We start from the raw sequence: 19973 nt of genomic DNA, 5'->3' as shown, positions 1-19973 counted from the left end.
CACACTCAGGCACATGGCATGGCCCCTCGGGCCTGGGGTCGCTGCCCGACCTTAAAGCCTGTGCTGTTCCCCTCCCGTTGCTTGGCAGAGCTGTGCTGGGAGGTGCTGAGTTAGCATGCCGCTTGACTTGTCACAGTCTTGAAATGATGTTTTATTTTGTATTTTATTAGTTTGCTTCTTTGAAACTGTAAAAATGCCTATTCAAATAATCAAACTTGTTTCTTTTTAAAAATACTGACTTGGTAATTCTTTTTAACTCTATGTGGTTTCAATTCATTTTGGAATATTTAGCAATAAGAAATAGTGAACAAGATCACAAGATATTTTAGTAGTTGAAAAATTAGTGGGAAGTAAGTTTTTCTTCTCTTTTGAAAGGGTATTTATTTGGGAGACAGAGAGAGACCTAGAGAGATGCGGATTGATCTTTCATCCACTGGTTTGTTGCCTAAATATCCTTTAACAGGCAAAGCTGGGCGAGGCTGAAGCCAGGAGCCTCAAACTCGGCTGGAGTCTCTCATGTTGGTGCCGGGGATGTTAGTATTTGAGCCGTCCAACGGTGTGCTCCCCAGGTGTGCATTCTCAGGAAGCTGAAATTGGAGGTGCAGTTGGGATTCAAACCCAGAGCTTCTGGTATGGAATGTGGGTGTTCAAGCAGTACCAGTCATTATGCCAAATGCCTGTCCCCATTTTTCTCGGTTTTCTTTTAATACTTATTAACACATGTCAGCAAACTGGAAGGATTTAGCAAAGGACAAAAAAAATTGCAGGATCCATCATGAGTCCATCAGGTTGTTAACCTTGTGCTTGTTACCTTTGCTGTTCCTCTCCAGCTCACTGAGAGTGCTAATCACAGCTCATTATTTCTTAGGCTTTCTTTACTGGGAGGTGAACCTGCAGGAAATGTTTTATGAAATTTTCCTACTTGTTTGGGAACTTCAGTTATCCTAACTAATTAACAATAATTTATTTTTTGGCAGACTCTGGAAGAGAACTTGTCATCACAGACCCTGTTATCAAGAACCGGGAGCTCTTCATTTCTGATTATGTCGACACGTACCATGCTGCTGCCCTGAGGTCAGTCCCCCAGCTGTGGTCTTTGACGGGAAGGAAGTCTTGGGATGCAGTGCTGAAAGTCTAATCGTTCCTTTCTTTTGTGTTAAACTGCTCTTGCAGTCTTGGTAGCCTTGAACTCCTGTGTCAGTTTTAGATTATTGGCATTGCACAGGTTACCTGTGTCTTCACTAACCTGTCCCTCCAAACCCCATGCCCTTGCTGTTATTGTATCTTTATTTCCTTAAATATGGTTTTCTTGGTATTGTTTCTTAAACTGTTTGTGGTGAAGTGTTTTGTTGGCCTCTATGTAGTTCATCCTGTCTTTTTTTAAAAAAAAGATTTATTTATTTGGAAGATAGAATAACAGAAAGGGATGCATACACAGATCTTTTATTTGTTTTAAAGATTTATTTATTGGGGCCCGGCGCAGTGGCCTTAGTGCCTAAAGTGCTCGCGTTGGACGCGCCGGGATCCCATATGGGCGCCGGTTCTAATCCCGGCAGCTCCGCTTCCCGTCCAGCTCCCTGCTTGTGGCCTAGGAAAGCAGTCGAGGACGGCCCAGAACCTTGGAACCCTGCACCCGTGTGAGAGACTTGGAGGAAGTTCCTGGCTCCTGGCTTCAGATCGGCTCAGCACTGGCTGTGGTGGTCACTTGGAGAGTGAATCATCAGATGGATGATCTTCCTCTCTGTCTCTCCTTCTCTCTGTATATATATGACTTTGCAATAAAAATTTTAAAAAGATTTATTTGTTTATTTTCTTTGGAAAGTCAGATATAGAGAAAGGAAGATCTTCTGTTTGCTGATTCACTCGCAAAGTGGCCACAGGGACTGGAACTGAGTCTATCTGAAACCAGAAGCAAGCAGCCTCTTCTGGGTCTCCCACGCGGGTACAGGGTCTCATGGTTTTGGGCCCTTATTCACTGCTTTCCGTGGCCACAGGAGAGAGCTGAATGGGAAGCAGGCCCACCGGGACACGAACCGGTGCCCATATGAGATCCCAGTGCACACAAGACGAGGACTTTAGCCGTTAGGCTACTACACCAGGCCCCCACACACAAATCTTCCACCTGCTAGTTCGTTCCCTAAATGGCCACAATGGCCATGTTTGAGCTGGACCAATACAGGAGGCTGCAGCATCTTGCTGTGTTTCCAAATGAGTGGCAAGGGCTCAGATGGCTGTTTTTGCCTTCTGGGTGTGGTAGTAGGAAACTAGTTCAGAAGTGGAGCAGCTGAGATGTGAACTTGCACTCAGATATGAGATTGCATTATCACAAGCAGCCAGTTAACTGGCTTGCCCCTTTATACCCTCTTCACTTAGGCCCTGCTGTAAACATAGAACAAGTCAGAACAGAATGAAGCAGAATTGGCAGAGTGTTGTTAACTAAGAATTTAGCCACATTTATAACAGTTTTGTTGAAGTATTCTTTCAGTGGCCTCTGTTCAAAATATTCCTTCTGACAAGCTCAGGTTGGGGGCTGGGGTGTGGGTGAGGAGAAAACATATTTGATTTAATTCTGAAACAGAACATACCAATGCAGCCAGTATTATTGTATTGGGTAATAACATCGCAAGTCGACTACAACTCTGCTGCTGCCTCTTGGCATTTCCTTTACCTCCCTAGACATGGCTCATCACATATTCTGGTATTTTGTTTATATGTGGCAGATTTTAAATGGTAGTACAACTAATATTCTCTTTTAAAATTGTTTATTGGTACCCGATATGATAGCCTATTAAGCTATTCCTCCGCTTGCAGCACCAGCATCCTTTGTAGACACTGGTTTTTGTCATGGCTTCACCGCTTTTGATCTAGCTCCTGTTTATGGCCTGGAAAGACAGAGCAGAGTGGCTCAGGTCTTTGGAACCCTAACCATTCTATGAGACCTAGCAGAAGCTCCTGGCGATGGGTCAGCTCAGCTCTGGCCATTGAACCCCCTGGGGAATGAGCCAGCAGATGGAAGATCTCTTTTTCTCTCTGTCTCTCCCTGCTTCTCTCTGCCTTTCAGATTTAGAAATAAATAAATAAATAAATAAATAAATAAATAACTATTTGAGCTAATTGGGAAGGGGTACACAGAAAGAAGGGAGAACCTCCTTTTTTTGATCATCTCCTAAATGGCTGCAGTGGCCAGGCCTGGGCCAGGTTGAAGCCAGGAACCAGGATCATCCAGGCGTCTCCCATAGGTTTCGAGTCCAAAGGACTTGAGCCATCTTCTGCTGCTGCTTTCTCAGGTCATTATCATACAGCTGGATCCGAAGAGGAACCTTTATATGTGTGAATGCCAGTTGCACAGTCAGTAGCTTTATCTGCTGCACTACAAAGTGGGCAGAACAGCTTTTTTTTTTTTTTTTTTTGGTTGGAAAGTCAGATATACAGAGAGGAAGATCATCCATCTGCTGATTCACTCTCCAAGTGACCGCAACAACCAGAGCTGAACCGATCTGCAGCAAGGAGCCAGGAACTTCCTCCGGGTCTCCCACACAAGTGCAGGGTCCCAAGGCTTTGTGCTGTCCTTGATTGCTTTCCCAGGCCACAAACAGGGAGCTGGATGAGAAGTGGGGCCACTGGGACACAAACCATCGCCCATATGGGATCCTGATGTGTGTAAGGCAAGGACTTTAGCCACTAGCCTACTGTTCTGGGCCCTTTTATTTTTTTATGATATGTCTATTTTTATTGGAAAGTCAGATTTACAGAGATAAAGAGAGACAGAATGATCCTCCATTTCCTCTTTTGCTCCCCATGTGGCCAGAGCAATCAGAGCCAAGCTATTCTGAAGCCAGGAGCCAGAAACTTCCTCTGGATCTCCCAAGTGGGTACAGGGTCCCAAAGCCGTGGGCCTTTCTCCACTGCTTTTCCCAGCCAAAGGAAAGTAGCTGGACGGAAAGTGGAGCAGCTGGGACATGAATGAGCGCACACATGGGATCCCCAGCATGCAAGGTGAGGACCTTAGCCACTAGGCTACTGCGCTGGGCCCACAACTTTTTTTTTTTTTAAACATTTATTCATTTTATTACAGCCAGATATACACAGAGGAGAGACAGAGAGGAAGATCTTCCATCCGATGATTCACTCCCCAAGTGAGCCGCAACGGGCCGATGCGCGCCGATCCGAAGCCGGGAACCTGGAACCTCTTCCGGGTCTCCCACGCGGGTGCAGGGTCCCAATGCATTGGGCCGTCCTCGACTGCTTTCCCAGGCCACAAGCAGGGAGCTGGATGGGAAGTGGAGGTACCGGGATTAGAACCGGCGCCCATATGGGATCCCGGGGTGTTCAAGGCGAGGACTTTAGCCGCTAGGCCACGCCGCCGGGCCTCACAACTTTTTTTTTAATAAATGAATGAATTAATTAATTTGAAAGGCAGAGTTACGGAGAGAGATGGATCTTCCATCTACTGACTTTTCTCCTAAGTGGTCACAAGGACCAGGGCTGACCTCATGAAAAATCAGGTCTCCCATGTGAGTGCAGGGACCCAAGCACTTGGGCCATCTTCTACTGCTTTCCCAGGCACATTAGCCAGGACTTGGTCTGCCCATATGGGATGCCACAGCATCTCAGGTGTGGCTTTACTCATTATGCCACAACACTGACCCATCAGCTGATATTCTTTGTTGTTGTTGTTAATGATGCTCTAGGATAATACTTTTTTTAAATTTTTTCGTTTTATGACACAGTTTTATAGGCTCTGGGATTCCCCCAACCCCTCCAAAAAGCCCTGCCCCGTTATTGGATTCCTCCATATTGTTACAGTAGTACAGTTCACATCCAGTCATGATTCCTTTATTGCGAACATGGACCATGCAGAGAGTCCAGCATCTTATTGTCCAGTTAAATTCAACAGTTGTGTTGGGAGACCATCCCTGGTCTGAAAATAGAGCTGGTAGAATATCATCTCCTCCAATGAAAAGCCACTACCCAACTTCAAGAATAATGTACAACATCATGAAGTCAATTGACATGGTACTGAGTGACCAGTATGCTAGAAAATGCAAGTTGTTAACCACATCCTGTGACTACTTCAGTGACGTTTCAATTTTAGTTTATATACAATTGACTGCTAGACACCTTAAAATGGTTATAGGGTACTATTCAGCTGTCTCATGCCTATTTTAATTTTTATTTTTAGCAGCTTATAGTATTCAACCGTTATTTTTACTGAATTTTGTGAATTTTAGGATAGTCCAAACAGGCTTATAACTCAGACATGCCATATGTTAACAATTGAGGAGCAGAGCAGTTTCAGGAGGGCCGTGCAGAGAAATCCTCAATACCTTAGTAAGGAGTAACTGATCTTTGCATCCTACCTAGTAAGGTATATGGGAGTCCAATCTGACTGTTTCCTGTCTGTTCTAAGCTTTCCTTATTGGTCTCTGTCTATCTAATCTAATTTTTTGGGGGGTTCCGGGGTAACCTTGATGGCCATTGCAAGAAAAGGTGGGGAGCCAAAGTAATGCCAGAGAAAGCTCCTCTCCCAAGTCCCGAAGGAAGTTTATTGTTCTTCTGTCTCTGAGGGACCGCTCAGGGCTCCTGGCTGTTGTTCCAGTGACATTAGATCCTGTAAGGAAGGATCTGGGCTTCTTCTATCCCATGTGGGAGATCCGATAGGGAATGAATGACCTCAGGGTTCTCGGCCTTCGAGGGCACTCCAATTCCCCATGGTCTCCTTGGCAGTTGCGACATAGTCCTTGGTGCCTGTACTGATAGTCCTTAGTGAGGACCCGGGAGTCTCCAGGGTTGGGATACAAGCCTCCTCCTGTCCTCCTGCTCTACTCTGAGGTCTCCGCCCCCCACTCTGTGTGACCTCCTGTTAAGTGGCTATCAGTATTGCTCTTTGATTCCACTGTATGTCTTTATAGTGTTTGCTAATGTCTAATGCAGATTTGAGTCTGCTGTGTATAAGTTACCTGTTACACTCTTGATAAGTTACACTTAACATCTTCCTCACAACCTCAAAGAAGCTGGAAGATTTCTCTGCTCTCCCGATCCGTTACGGAATAACATAGGGTATTAAAAGTGTATCAGGCTTTTCAGCTCTTTGATGTAGATCATAAGCAGTCTGACTGTCATTGATTGTTGGTTCATTGGTTACATCACAATATCTTATTGCATGCAATACAGGGTGTTTGAGGTTGTAATAACATTACAATTTACAGGTACTATTTTTCCATTTGACATCATTACATCTTAAATTAAGGCAAACGTGGTATCTAACCTTTTGGATTGACTCATTTCCCTTAGCCTAATGGTTTCCAGTTGGGCCCATTTGGCCACAAAGAATTGCATTTCATTTTTTGTAATAACTGAGTAGTATTCCATGGAGTAGATGAACCATAGCTTTCTTATCAAATCTTCTATTGCTGGGCATTTTGGTTGCTTCCAAGTTTTTGCAATTGTTGATTGTGCTGCTATGAACATGGGGGTGCATGTTCATTTAACCTGCATGGTACCGTTCAAAATAACAGAGAAGAAAATGAAGTATCTAGAAATAAACCTAACTAAAAATGTAGAAGACCTCTTTGAAGAAAACTACAAAAAACTTAAACAAGAAATTGAAGAAGACCTCAAAAAATGGAGAAACATACCGTGTTCCTGCATAGGTAAAATCAGTATCATCAAAATGTCCATACTACTAAAAGCAATATATACATTCAACACAATCCCAATCAAACTACCCAAAACATTCTTCATAGAACTGGAAAAAATGATAAAAGGGTTTCTTCTGGAAGCACAAAATAACACGAATAGCTACAACCATCCTGAAAAATAGGAAGTTAAAAGGGGGCATCACAATTCCAGACCTCCAAACATACTGTACGACGGTGGTTATTTTTTTCTTAAAGATTTATTTATTTTTATTGGGAAGTCAGATATACAGAGAGAAGGAGAGACAGAGGAAGATCTTCCATCCGATGGTTCACTCCCCAAGCAGCCACAACAGCTGGAGCTGAGCCAATCTGAAGCCTAGAGCCAGGAGTTTCCTCTGGGTCTCCCACGCAAGTGCAGGGTCCCAAGGCTTTGGACCGTCATTGACTGCTTTCCCAGGCCACAAGCAGGGAGCTGGATGCGAAGTGGGGCCGCCGGGATTATAACCAGTGCCCCTGTGGGATCCCGGACGTTCTAACCAGTGTGCTATCGCGCTGGCCCCATGGTGGTGGTTATTGAAGCAGCCTGGTACTGGCACAAAGATAGAGAGCAGAATCAGTGGAGTAGAATAGAAGCAACAGAAGGGAACCCACACAGATACAGTCAAATAATCTTTGACAAAAAAACAGACGACGATCCAGGGAAATTGGAAGATCTCTTCAACAAATGCTGTTGGGACAATTGGTGGATCGCCTGCAGAAACAAGAAATTAGACCCACATCTTTCACCATGCTCTAAGATCAAATCTAAATGATTTAAAGACCTAACCTACATCCAGAAACCTTCAAACTTTTGGAAGAAAATGTTGGAAACACCCTGCAAGGTTTCAGGCAGACATTTTACAAAGGAACAAACCCAAATGGCAAGCAAACATACGAAAAAATGCTCAAGCTCTCTGGTAATAAGGAAAATGCAAATTAAGACATCAATGAGGTACCATCTAATGTCAGTAAGAATGGTCCACATAAAAAAAACCACCAACAACACTTGGTGGCAAGGATGTGGGGAGAAGGGAACCCTGCTCCACTGTTTGTGGGACTGCAGGTTGGTACAGCCTCTATGGAGATCAGTATGGAGAATACTCAAACAACTGAAAATCTGCATACCATACGATCCAGCAGTTGCACTTCTAGGAATATATCCAAAACACCAGTTACACCAGAAATCAGCTGATATTCTTAAAACACATTCCTTTTCTGGAGATGATCAGTCATCTGCCAGTGGATGCATTACTGTTTTGGTGAGCAATGTAATTTAACAAAGAGCTCCTAGGATTTGCTGTGGAAAGTGGGATAGAGTGCTTTTTGCATTATAGAGCTCACATGGTGGTCAGCACGACAATGTGGCGTGTGTAACATTAGACAGCTAATTAGTAGTAGCTTACTACAGTGTAGGGGTTGGCAAATGTTTTGGGCCAGATACTGTTTCCTTTGGTGTCTGTCACGGCCACTGAGCTCAGCCATTGTAGTCCAGAAGCCACAGAAAACATGAAAATTAGGTGGCAGTGCTCCAATGAAACTTTATCAGTCAGTAAAATTTGAGTTTCTTATAATTTTCTTTTTTTTTTTAAGATTTATTTATTATTTTTATTGGAAAGTTAGATTTTTTTTTTTTTAAGATTTATTATTATTGGAAAGCCGGATATACAGAGAGGAGGAGAGACAGAGAGGAAGATCTTCCATCTGATGTTTCACTCCCCAAGTGAGCCACAACGGGCCGGTGCGCGCCAATCCGATGCCGGGAACCAGGAACCTCTTCCAGGTCTCCCACACGGGTGCAGGGTCCCAAAGGTTTCGGCCGTTCTCGAACTGCTTTCCCAGGCCACAAGCAGGGAGCTGGATGGGAAGTGGAGCTGCCGGGAATAGAACTGGCGCCCATATGGGATCCCGGGGTGTTCAAGGCGAGGACTTTAGCCGCTAGGCCACACCGCCGGGCCCCTGTAATTTTCACATATTAGGAAACAGAAGCCATTCTAGGCCATATGGAAGCAGGTAGTGGGCGTGACCTTGGCTGGGTTGCCATGGTTTGTTGGCCCCTGCAGTGACATTTGACTTCATACGGTACTTTGGGTAAATTTAGAGAATTCCTGTAGTTTTTATAAACCTGGAAACTCTGACAAGCTTTGTGTCTCCTGGAGGTGGCTTTCCAATCTTAAAGTTGCTGAATAGAGCTAATTCGTGGAAAATTGTCTAAACTGAACAGAGTTAACTTGTGAGTAAGGCAAATCCTGGCAATGTTTCTTATCCTGCTTTTCGTACTCTTTGACTTTCCCCTGTCTTGATTTATTGGTTTCAATATTTAAGAGTTCCGTTAGAAACAACAAATATATAAGATACAACTGGTATAAATGTGGAAATGGAAAACTATTTCAGCTGTTCAGCTTTTGACAGTGAATGTGTACTTGTGTTTTCCTAGGAGCCAGAAAGGCTGTGTGGCATCCCTGCACAGGAGTGGGCTCTGCCGTGGTTTCCTAGGATGCTTAGCTCAGGGGTGGGCTCTGCAGTGGGTACCAGGGTCCCTGGTGCCTGGATGTTTTCTGCAGTGTGTGCCAGGGCTGCCTACATCGGGTTTGAGCTCTGCACTGGGTGCTAGGGGTCCTGTGAACACAGATGGGTTCTGCAGTGGGTACCAGGGGCATGTAGCTCAGGCATGGTCTCTGTAGTGGGTACCGGGGGCCCTGAGCACATGGATGGGCTCTGCAGTGGGTGCCAGGGGTGCCTAGCTCAGGCATGGTCTCTGTAGTGGGTACCGGGGGCCCTGAGCACATGGATGGGCTCTGCAGTGGGTGCCAGGGGTGCCTAGCTCAGGCATGGTCTCTGTAGTGGGTACCGGGGGCCCTGAGCACATGGATGGGCTCTGCAGTGGGTGCCAGGGGTGCCTAGCTCAGGGGTGGGCTCTGCAGTGCATGCCTGTCCCTGCCCCGTGAGGTGTGATGTTCTGGGTGGAAGTCCTTGTCTCAAAGGCCCCGCTGCTGCAGGACCTGTTCCTGGGCATGGGACTCAAAGCTTTAGTTGTTACTTTTCTTTTTTCCTGTGAAGACAGGGGTCTTTAAAACAGTCATACAAAGGCCGTTTTATAAAATGTTCATCTTAAATTTGATTTTGTTATCTTCAACTGCTGCATCTCTTTTGTAACTCAACAGTGAAGCTTTTTCAAAGACAGCACAGGAGGAAGTGGTCGTTGTTCTGAGCGAGCTGGCCCCCTGGTCCTCATTGCAGGTGCTGCTGTGCTGTGCTCAGTGGGCCTGTGCCTTCACAGCAGCTGTGGGCTGAGAGCAGCTTCGAGTTGCTGGGGCCATCACTGCTGCTCTACCCCAAGGGAACAACACTGCCCCAGGAACCTCTGTCCTTTTCTTTGCAGCAATGCTAGGTTACGTTAACTTTAAAAAAAAAAAATGAGGATATGTGTTGACCTGGATGGAAGAATATGGTTTAGCTCTTCCAGTTTCTGTGTTCACAGAGAAAGTAGCACTGCAAAATAAATTGACTTTTGAGAGACACAGATAGGCACATGAAAGAGGATCAAACAAATGTAATGAAAAAGTGTGGACAGCACAAAGCAAAAGGGAACAGACCTGGACCGCGCTGTTCTTCTCCAGGATCAGAGGGCTCTGACAGAAGGGTGCTCACCCACGGCAACTCAGAAGGTCTCTGGCTGTTCCATTCACTCAGGAGGAAAGCAGTGTGTGAGTTTTTCTTTCAAGTTGTTGCTAGAGTTGAATTATAAAGAAAGAGAATTTTGTCCTTTAGTTGTCAGGAATCAGAAAAAGGATGACAGTTCCTTTGCAGCCTCTTTTTTGTGAGTTATGAGGTTTTTAAAGATTTATTTATTTGAAATGTAGGGTTATAGGAGAAGGCGGGTTGTGCGGAGAAAGGGGTAGGAGAGAGAGCGGCGTCAGGAGATCTTCCATCCACTGGTTCACTTCTGAAATGGCAGCCAGAGGCAGGTCTGCATCAGGCTAAGCCAGGACCCAGGAATTCCTCTGCGGTCTCCCATGTGGGTGACAGGGACCCAAGCATTTGGACTGTCTTCACTTGGTTTCTCAGGCACATAAGCAGGATGCTGGATCCAGAGACTGGAATTGAAATGGGTCTCCCACATGGGTTGCTGGCTTTAAAAACAGTGGCCTAACATGCTGTGCCACATTACTGACCTTCCAAGCCAAATTTCTACAAATGTTCATTCTCTGTGTTTTATTACACTTCTTAATAACATCATTTATGTTGAAATCTTGAATATTTTTTGAGTTGTCCTTGTTCTTAGGTAAGTAATTTTGACTGACACTGTGACAAAATAAAAAAATACCAAATTGAAATCAGAAGCCTTAGAGTCCTGTCTCTGCCACAGTTTTGTGACCAAGTTTGTTAACCTTTGAATTCTCTCTTCAACAGGCATGCTCAGGGTCAGGTGATTAAGTGTCTTCCCTTTTAGCCTCCAGTCCACTCAGGGGCACAAATGTCCGTGTCCTTGTTGAGGTGTGCTCAGTAGCAGTACTGCTCTTTCCTTTATTGTTTTAAAGTCTGAGTTGCATAGAGAGAGTGAGAGACAGAGATTGTCTCTATTGGTTCACTATCCATATGGCAGTAAAAGCTGGAGATGGGCAGTGTGAGGATAGGGGCCAGTAGCTTCTTCTGGTTCTCCCACATGGGTGCAATGACCATGGATTTGGGCCATGCTTCCCCAAGCGCGTGAGCAGGATGCTGGGTCAGAAGTGGAGGGCCAGGATTCAGCCTGCACCCAGTATGTCACAGTGCTGGCTCCTTTGATCTTTGTCATGATGCTCTGTGACTGTCGGTTGGGTTGTGGAACATGGAAAAGAAGTGCAGTTAAGTGTAATTTCCTTCTGAGTTCTTGGTGGTATGATTTCTTTTTTTTTTTTTTAAAGATTTATTTATTTTATTACAAAGTCAGATATACAGAGAGGAGGAGAGACAGAGAGGAAAATCTTCCGTCCAACGATTCACTCGCCAAGTGAGCGCAACGGGCCGGTGCGCGCCAATCCGATGCCGGGAACCTGGAACCTCTTCCAGGTCTCCCACGCGGGTGCAGGGTCCCAATGCATTGGGTCGTCCTCCACTGCTTTCCCAGGCCACAAGCAGGGAGCTGGATGGGAAGTGGAGCTGCCTGGATTAGAACCGGCGCCCATATGGGATCCCGGGGCGTTCAAGGTGAGGACTTTAGCCGCTAGGCCATGCTGCCGGGCCCGGTATGATTTCTTTGCATGTGTTTGCTTTATTTCTCTGAGGCCTGCTGGCCAAGTTGGTAGGGGCGGAGAGTTGAGCGCAGGAAGCCACCTTGAGTTGTTTTTAGTGGGAGCTTGCCATGTGTTTGCTGTGTTCCTTTTTTCTCTCTGAGGATGATGTTTTGTGGATGATCAAGGGAGTTGGAGTGATTGCTCTGATTTCACGGGACCATGTGACCTGCAGAACGTTCTTGCATTCTCTTCAGGCTGAGGGGTGTTCCCCATCTTTCTGACTGTTCCTAGGTGGAATAGTCACCTGGAAAATGTGTTACAAAAAGCCATACACCATGCCTTCTGGGCTTCTTTCACCTTTCCATTGTGATTTATCTCCTTACTTTATTATGGGCAGTTGGAGTCATATGTTTGGGGATTAAACAGATTAATTGTTGCATTAACAAAAGAATCCTTTAGTTTCATGGTGTTTCAGAGCTCTGAATTTTGCTGAAGATTTATTTTCTGGCCTCATGGCACATTTCAAAAAAATGTGTGTGTGTGTGTGTGTGTGTGTTTCATCTACAACATTTTTAATGTTTTGTCTATGTCTATTTTTTGCTCTACTAGGGCACTATAGCCTGTTTGTTCATTTATTCATCAGGGAGCACCTTATTGTTCTATTACTGTTGAGGTTTTTGTACCAAAAATGGGTGCTGGGAGAACCTAGTAAGGCACTAAAATTCTCCCCCTAAATACTCATGTGTTATAGTCCCCATCTTTCAAATGGTTGAAACTACAATTCATTTTATTTTTTAAACATCGTTTACAGAGTTGAAAGTTGAGCGAGCTAGTCATTTGATGATTCCTTTAGAGACCCCAGTGAGAGGAAGTATTCTGAGGGTGTTTTCTTCAGTGGTTTTGATAGCTCTTAGACATCAGTTTCATAGCACTGGAGTTGAGAAAATCTTCCTAAGGTCTGTTGACTGTCCAAGTCCATCTTAGTGCATCCCCAGGGCCGGGAACACGTTGCAAAGCTTGTTAAGGATAGTGGTTCAACCTGTTCTCTCTTTTCTCTGCCGAGGTACTGGGTGAACTAGCTATCATGTCGCCTGTGTGCTTCTGGGTGTGTTATGTATTGCAAAGGATCAGCAACTTGGGAGGCCTAGTCTGATACATATACTCCAAAGTCGGATCACATACATTATGATTTTCCTTGTGGTAGGGTTTGAGTCAAACCCTGTAGTTGCACAATCTCCTAAGAAATTTCACCTTGGGTTACCTCAGACTTGAATCTTGTGCAGCAGCCTATCCTAGTCTGGCCCACTTTTGGCCCTCCTGAGGTCCACCCTGGCCTTGGCCTGTGCTCCTTCCTGGCTGTTGCTCATACTGTTGTGTGCTTTGGACTGGCACAGCCCAGCCCAGTCGCAGATTCTGCTCACACATATGCTGACACATGCTGCAACCCTGCCTGTCCTGACCTGCTTGAAGTCCTGGCTCTCACGCTAACCTGCAGAAGCTGCAGACTAGCAGAGGCATTCTCAGTTCTACAAGGCCTGCTGCCATGTGTATTGATGTGTGCTGCAGCCTGGCCTATTCCACACACATTCTGGCTCTCATGAGTGCTACGGATGCTGCAGCCTTGCCCAGCCAGGTTTATCCCCAGTCCTGGCTCTCACACTCACGAGTTGGAGCTGCAGCCTAGCAGGGGAGTCCCCAAAGTTCCCCTACCAGGCCCATTCCCAACTCCATATGTTGCATGTGCTGGTGGGTGCTTCAACCCAGCATGGCATGGCCTACCTGCACTCTCAGTGTATGTTGTAGCCTATCCAGTCAGGTGCAGCTTCCAACCTGTCCTGGCTTTCATGCCAGTGGTTGCTGTGACCTGGACCAGCCTGGCCTGCTCCCAGACCCAGATATTGTGTCCCTTGGTAGGAGGTGCGGCCTAGCTGGAGAAATTTTAAAGTTCTACTAGGCACGCTACCATCTCCTGATCTCACAGGTACCACATACCTGCTTGGCATGATATACCCTGAGTTCTAGCCTTTGCATGTACCCGCAAATACTGCAGCCTGGACCAGCCCAGACTCCTCCCAACCCTGGCTCCACAGTGTCAGATGAATATTATGATCCAGCTTGGCTCAGTTATCATCCCCAGCTCTCTACGTAAACTAGTAGGTGCTGCAGTCCCATGGAGCGAGCCCACAGGTTTCCTACAAAACTTGCCTTCGGGTCTGCTTTTCTTGTGTTCTAGTGGATGCTGTGTCCAGACTTAACGTGAGCCTTCCCCTCTCTGTGGATGGGTGCTGCGGGCTATCCCAGTCAGGCCCAGCTTTTGCATGAGCCAGCAGGTGGCAGATAATGCTGTTTAGCCAAGCTCAGGTCTCATGTGAGCAAGTGCCTTGGCCTGACCCAGACATGCCCTCCAAATTCCCCCCTGTAAACTACTCCATCAGTTCCCTTGCCTACCTGTGAGTCCAGTGGCCCGGTCCATAGAAGACCACAGAGGTCATTTCTCCCTTATTAAATATGCCCTCAGCCACTCCCACTCCAATATATTCCCAGGCCTGTTCCCCAGGCAATCTGCAGCCCCGTGACCAGGTTGGTGTGTCCCTGCCCAGCATTCTCTGCCTTCCCCACATATTTTAAAAAAGCTAACTATGCTGGCCTACTAGTGTAGTTGACACAGATTTGGTATTAACCAGGCTCAGAATGCCCACCAGCTGTTGGCTGCTTCTCTCCCAGCAGTGTAACACCTGCCTAGGTGCAAGGCAACCCAGGCAGTTATCTTCAGCTGGAGGTAGAACTACTTTTATACTCAAAGGCCAATTTCTGTGTCTTCCCTCAGTCTCCCATGGTGTGAACCTTTTCTGTGACTGTAATACGGTGAGCAGAACCAGGAGAATAATGTTGTAATTGATAGGGTTCTCCTGGAGCTCCAGCAGTGTCTTCACCTGCTCTGTTGCTACTGTGGAATGCTCTTTGCTATCCCACAGTGCTTCTCCTTAGCTCTTGCGTTTGTGACCATTTCCCAGTTCACCCTTGTCTGTCCTGACCTTGGCGTTGGAAACGGGGAGCAGGGCTGGCACCGTGGTGTATGTATCATGCCCCCTGTGGCGCCAGCATCCCTTATGGTGCCTGTTCAAGTGCCAGCTGCTTTACTTATGTTCCAGCTTCCTGCTAATGTGCTTGGAAAGGCAGCAGAAATAACCCCATTCCTTGGACGACTGACCCATGTGGGGGTTCTGGCAGAAGCTCCAGACTCCCGGCTTTGGTCTGCCCCAGCTCCAGCCATTGCAGCCATCTGGGGAGGGAGCTCAGGACTGGAAGATCTGTCTCTCCTGTTTTTATAAATTTACCGTTCAAATATAAATAAATAAATCTTTTATTATTTTTGTTTTTTCAGCTCTTCAGTTTTGTTTTGTCTGGTGTTTTCACTTGATTAAATTGAACTTCTGCACTTTTGGCAAGATTATGTCAGAAATTATGAGTCTACATTATTACAGGTGCTGTTGACCATGACCTCTGAATTCTTGCTGTTTTCCTCATGATTCTGCAGTGTGATGCAGCCTCTGCCCGACAGTCAGTTAATCTCTGGGAGAAACTTTACATCTATGAGAGTTCTTTCCTCTGTAAACTTTGAATTGCTGATGTGTGTGTCAGTGAATTTTGTCTGGAACAATTAGTGCTTCCTACTAATGATTTTTGTTTTCCCTCTTTGCTTTTATATTTATTCATTGAAATTGTGTTGTAAGAAAGAGCTCTCCTATCTCCCACATCTGGTGTGTTTAGTTGGGTGTTTGTATCAGCATGAACTATTGGATGCTTACTTTGTTAGTTATAATTTAGCATCGTTACTTATTTTCCTCAAATCATTTCAGGTTTGGCCATTAGGAGCTACTGCAGATTTGCTCCTGTGTTCTTTCATCGAATTTTGTCTTTTCTGAGCATTTTTTCCCCTTAAAGCTTTACTTATTTTATTTTTATTGCAAATTCAGATATACAGAGAGGAGAAGAGACAGAGAGAAAGATCTTCTATCCAATGATTCACTCCCCAAGTGAGCCGCAGCGGCCGGTGCTGTGCCGATCCAAAGCAAGAAGCCAGGAATTTCCTCTGGGTCTCCCATGCGGGTGCAGGGTCCCAAGGCTTTGGGCCGTCCTCGACTGCTTTCCAGGTCACAAGCAGGGAGCTGGATAAGAAATGGGGCTGCCGGAATTAGAACCAGCACCCATATAGGATCCTGGTGCGTTCAGGGCGGGGACTTTTAGTAGCTAGGCCACGCTGCCTGGCTCAAAGCTTTATTTATTTTTATGGAAAAGACAGATTTACAGAAAGAAGGAAAGACAGAAAGATCATCTTGCATCTGCTGGTCCAGTCCGCAAGTGGCTACAATGGCCAGAGCTGACCTGCTCTGAAACCAGGAGCCAGGAGTGACTTCCAGGTTAGGGACATAGGAAAGGTTAAAGAAGTGCAAAACTTTAGTTTTTTGAAAATACTTTGAGCCCGGTGCAGTAGCCTAGTGGCTGACTGTCCTCGCCTTCCTTTCTTTCTTCTTCCTTCCTTCCCCCCTCCTTTGCTTTCCTTTCCCTTTCCCTTTCTTTCCTCCCTCCCTTCCTTCCTTCCTTCCTTCCTTCCTTCCTTCCTTCCTTCCTTCCTTCCTTCCTTCCTTCCAGGAATTGATGTGACACAGACTGTGAAAGGTGAGCCCCATGTTGCTGTTAAGCAGCCAGTGGCTTTGATCAGGAAGCATTAAGTGGTCCAAGTACAGAAGTCAGGGTGTGATTGTTCTTTTTTTTTTTTTTTTTTACATTGTGTTATGTGACACAGTTTCATAGGCTCTGGGATTCCCCCAACCCCTCCCCATGCCCTCCCCCCATGGTGGATTCCTCCACCTTGTTGCAGTATTACAGTTCAAATTAAGTCAAGATTCTTTCGTTGCAAACATATACCAAACATAGAGTCCAGCATCTTATTGTCCAGATCAATTCAACAGTTGCTTGGGGAGACCTTCTGTGGTCTTAAGGTAGAGCTGGCAGAATATCAAGGATGTGATTGTTCTTTTTTTTTTTTTAAGATTTATTCAGTTTATTACAAAGTCAGATATACAGAGAGGAGGAGAGACAGAGAGGAAGATCTTCCGTCCAATGATTCACTCCCCAAGTGAGCCGCAACGGGCCGACGCCCACTGATCCGAAGCCGGGAACCAGGAACCTCTTCCAGGTCTCCGACGCGGGTGCAGGGTCCCAATGCATTGGGTCTTCCTCCACTGCTTTCCCAGGCCACAAGCAGGGAGCTGGATGGGAAGTGGAGGTGCTGGGATTAGAACGGGCGCCCATATGGGGTACCGGGGCGTTCAAGGCGAGGACTTTTAGCTGCTAGGCCACGCCGCCGGGCCCCTAAGGATGTGATTGTTCTTAAAGCACACAGTCCTGTGGCCTTGGACTTTTTGCTGAATTGTGGACCCTGGCCCACAGGCCTCACCTTGGTCTTGGACTTCTGTGCAGTTGCAGACCAGTGCCCGAAGTTTAACCTTGGCTTCCAACACCAGCAGTCTGAACTCCAGATTTCAGGCAGTCTGTCCTGTTCTTCCTTATAAAGTCATGGTGTTTGTTTTCTTTGAAAGCAGAGTTATAGTGATAGGTGGAGAGAGAGAGATTTTCCATCTGCTGTTTCGCTCCCCAAATGGCCACAGGAGCTGTAGCTTTATTTGGTTTCACATGTGGGTACGAGGGCCGTAGACTTCAGTCATCTGCCATTGTTTTTCCAGGAGTGTTAGCTAATAGCTGCTTGAAAATGCAGTAGCTATGATTTGATGGCACCTTGTGACATTATAATGTCAGCATCCTAAACCGTAATGACAGACTTCACACAGGATCCTTAATATGTCAACGGTATCAGTAATTACTTTTTTAATTATTATTTTTAATGATTTTTATATAGTTGATTATGGTGATTAGGGTCAAGGGCTACAGGAAGGTGGGTGAGATCACCATTTCCACATTCTCTGCTTTTCCTTCCTGTATCTGGGGGAAGAGGTGGAGATAAGGAGAGAAGCCACACCCAACCTCCGAAATGCCTCTGCACCCAGGATGGAGGGCAGCCATCCGACACCACCCCAGGGTGTCCAATGTGGGGAATGCTCTGAGGGTCCAGTTCATGAGGTTTCGATAGCTCAACAGTTCCAAATTGCTGCCGATCTCGCCACTCCAAGCACAATGACATCTCTCCAGAATCGAGTGGTTGACATAGTCCACCTTAGCGTCTCCGTTTGCCCAGGAGACTCACTGCCAACACTTGTTTGCAGGAGTTGATGAATTTGTTTTGTCCTCCATTCTTTATTATGGTACCAGGTGTCCTCTGCAGACTCCAGTGTACTGCCACATCCTCCTGTGCACCTGGGCATGCTGTCCACTGCTCCGTCTGAGCCTCTGAGGAGGCTCGGCTCTGACACTTGCACTCCATGGCAGACCAGGGAACCTGCACTTCTCTCTATGGTTCAGGTTCTGGGTTCAGCAATTCATTTGGGGGGATTCCTCAAAAAAACCTCATCTGAGGTGATCCCAGACCTGATTCTTGTGTGTGTGTTTGCCAGTACAGGGTCTGGCACAGTCTGTCACCCCAGTCAGCTTATGCACATGCTGGTGGTTGCAATTGCTGGGTCATTTCTATCTCCAGCCCTGTCTTTTACCCATACCGACGGGTATTGCAGCCCAGCTTGATCAGGCCCACCACACACTCAGCCTTCTTGTACACTAGTGGGAGCTGCAGCCTAGTTGGAATGATTCATAATAACCCGCACAAGACCCTCCCCCTGCCCTGGTTCCCAGCAGACTGGTCCTGTGTGTCCCACATCCCATCAGCTCTTCTACGTGTCACTGGGCATTGAAGCCTAGTTCAACCCATGTACCGGCAGGTGCCATTCTCTATCTAGCCATGCCTGCCCCAGTCTTGGTTCTCATGTGCTCTGTTGGGAATGACAACCCAAGAGGGAGGTGCCCACTGTTTCCTACTCGGACCACTCCCAGATCTTGCACTGTACAGTTGGTTCTGCAGTTTAACTTTGGTACTTAATTTTTAAAATACAGGTGGCTTGAGGTTTTGGTTTTAGATTTTAGTGAATTTAAGCCCTCATGGAAAAGGAGGACATTAAAAAAAAAAAATACATTGGAAAGCAGTTATATATAGAGAGAAATCTCTTCATCTACTGGTTTAGTCCCCTAATGACTTCAACAGTTGGAGTTAGGCAGACTGAAATCAGAAACTTTTTCCCAGCCTCCCGTATGCATGCAGTGTCCAGAGACTTGAACTATCCTCTGCTGCTTTCCGAGGCCATTTGTAGGGAGCTGGATCAGAGGAGCAGCTGGGACTCAAACCGGCGTCTATGTGGGGTTTCAGCACTTTAAGTGGAAGCACTGCCTGATATGCCATCACACTGGCCCCAAGGAGTTTACTTTTTAATGTCTTGATGGGAAGTGGATGAATTAAACTTACATTTTGTCTTTATAATAAATAACAGTATGGTTATCAGCCAGGCTGTTAATACATGTAAAAAAATTTATTTGTATTGGAAAGGCAGATTTTTAAAACAGATTTATTTATTTTGGGGGAGGAGAAGGGAAATTGCAGACCCTATGGAATCGTATGACAAAATTCAAAATGAAAAAAAAAATTAAACTTTAAAAAAGATATTACTAGAAGAGAGGTGTTAATTGGCTCCAAATGTAATACATAAGAAAATAAAATAATTGCTTGACCCATTTATGCTATCTACACTTGCTGAAAATTGTGCTTTGTCCCATAAAATGATAAGTGTTACATGTTAATAAAATTCTTAGAAAAAATGAAAGATTTTTTTTTTTTTTTATTGGGAAGGCTGATATGTAGAGAAGGAAATACAGAAAGATCTTCCATCTGCTGATTCATTCCCCAAGTGGCCCTAATGGCCAGAGCTGAGCTGAAAAGAAGCCAGGAGCTTTTTCTGGATCTCCCATCTTTGTGCAAGGGCCTGAGACTGGTCAGTCCTCTACTGCTTTCCCAGGCAACAAGTTGGATAGGAAATGGAGCAGCCAGGAAATAAACCGGTGCCCATATGGGATCCAT

General features: G+C 45.8%; 1 protein-coding gene across 8 annotated transcripts in view; it reads left to right on the top strand.

The window, feature by feature from the left end:
* The window catches only part of RERE (arginine-glutamic acid dipeptide repeats), a 375029-nt gene that overhangs the window by 194500 nt on the left and 160556 nt on the right, over positions 1-19973 (top strand). For all 8 annotated transcript variants that reach the window (XM_058674765.1, XM_058674761.1, XM_058674739.1 and 5 more), the window contains one exon: positions 978-1074. In XM_058674765.1, the coding sequence (XP_058530748.1) occupies positions 978-1074 (97 nt within the window). The remainder of the gene's footprint in view (positions 1-977; positions 1075-19973) is intronic.

The sequence above is a fragment of the Ochotona princeps genome, chromosome 2 (assembly GCF_030435755.1).
Source record: "Ochotona princeps isolate mOchPri1 chromosome 2, mOchPri1.hap1, whole genome shotgun sequence".
NCBI lineage: Eukaryota > Metazoa > Chordata > Mammalia > Lagomorpha > Ochotonidae > Ochotona > Ochotona princeps.
This window is presented reverse-complemented; position numbering and strand designations above follow the sequence as displayed.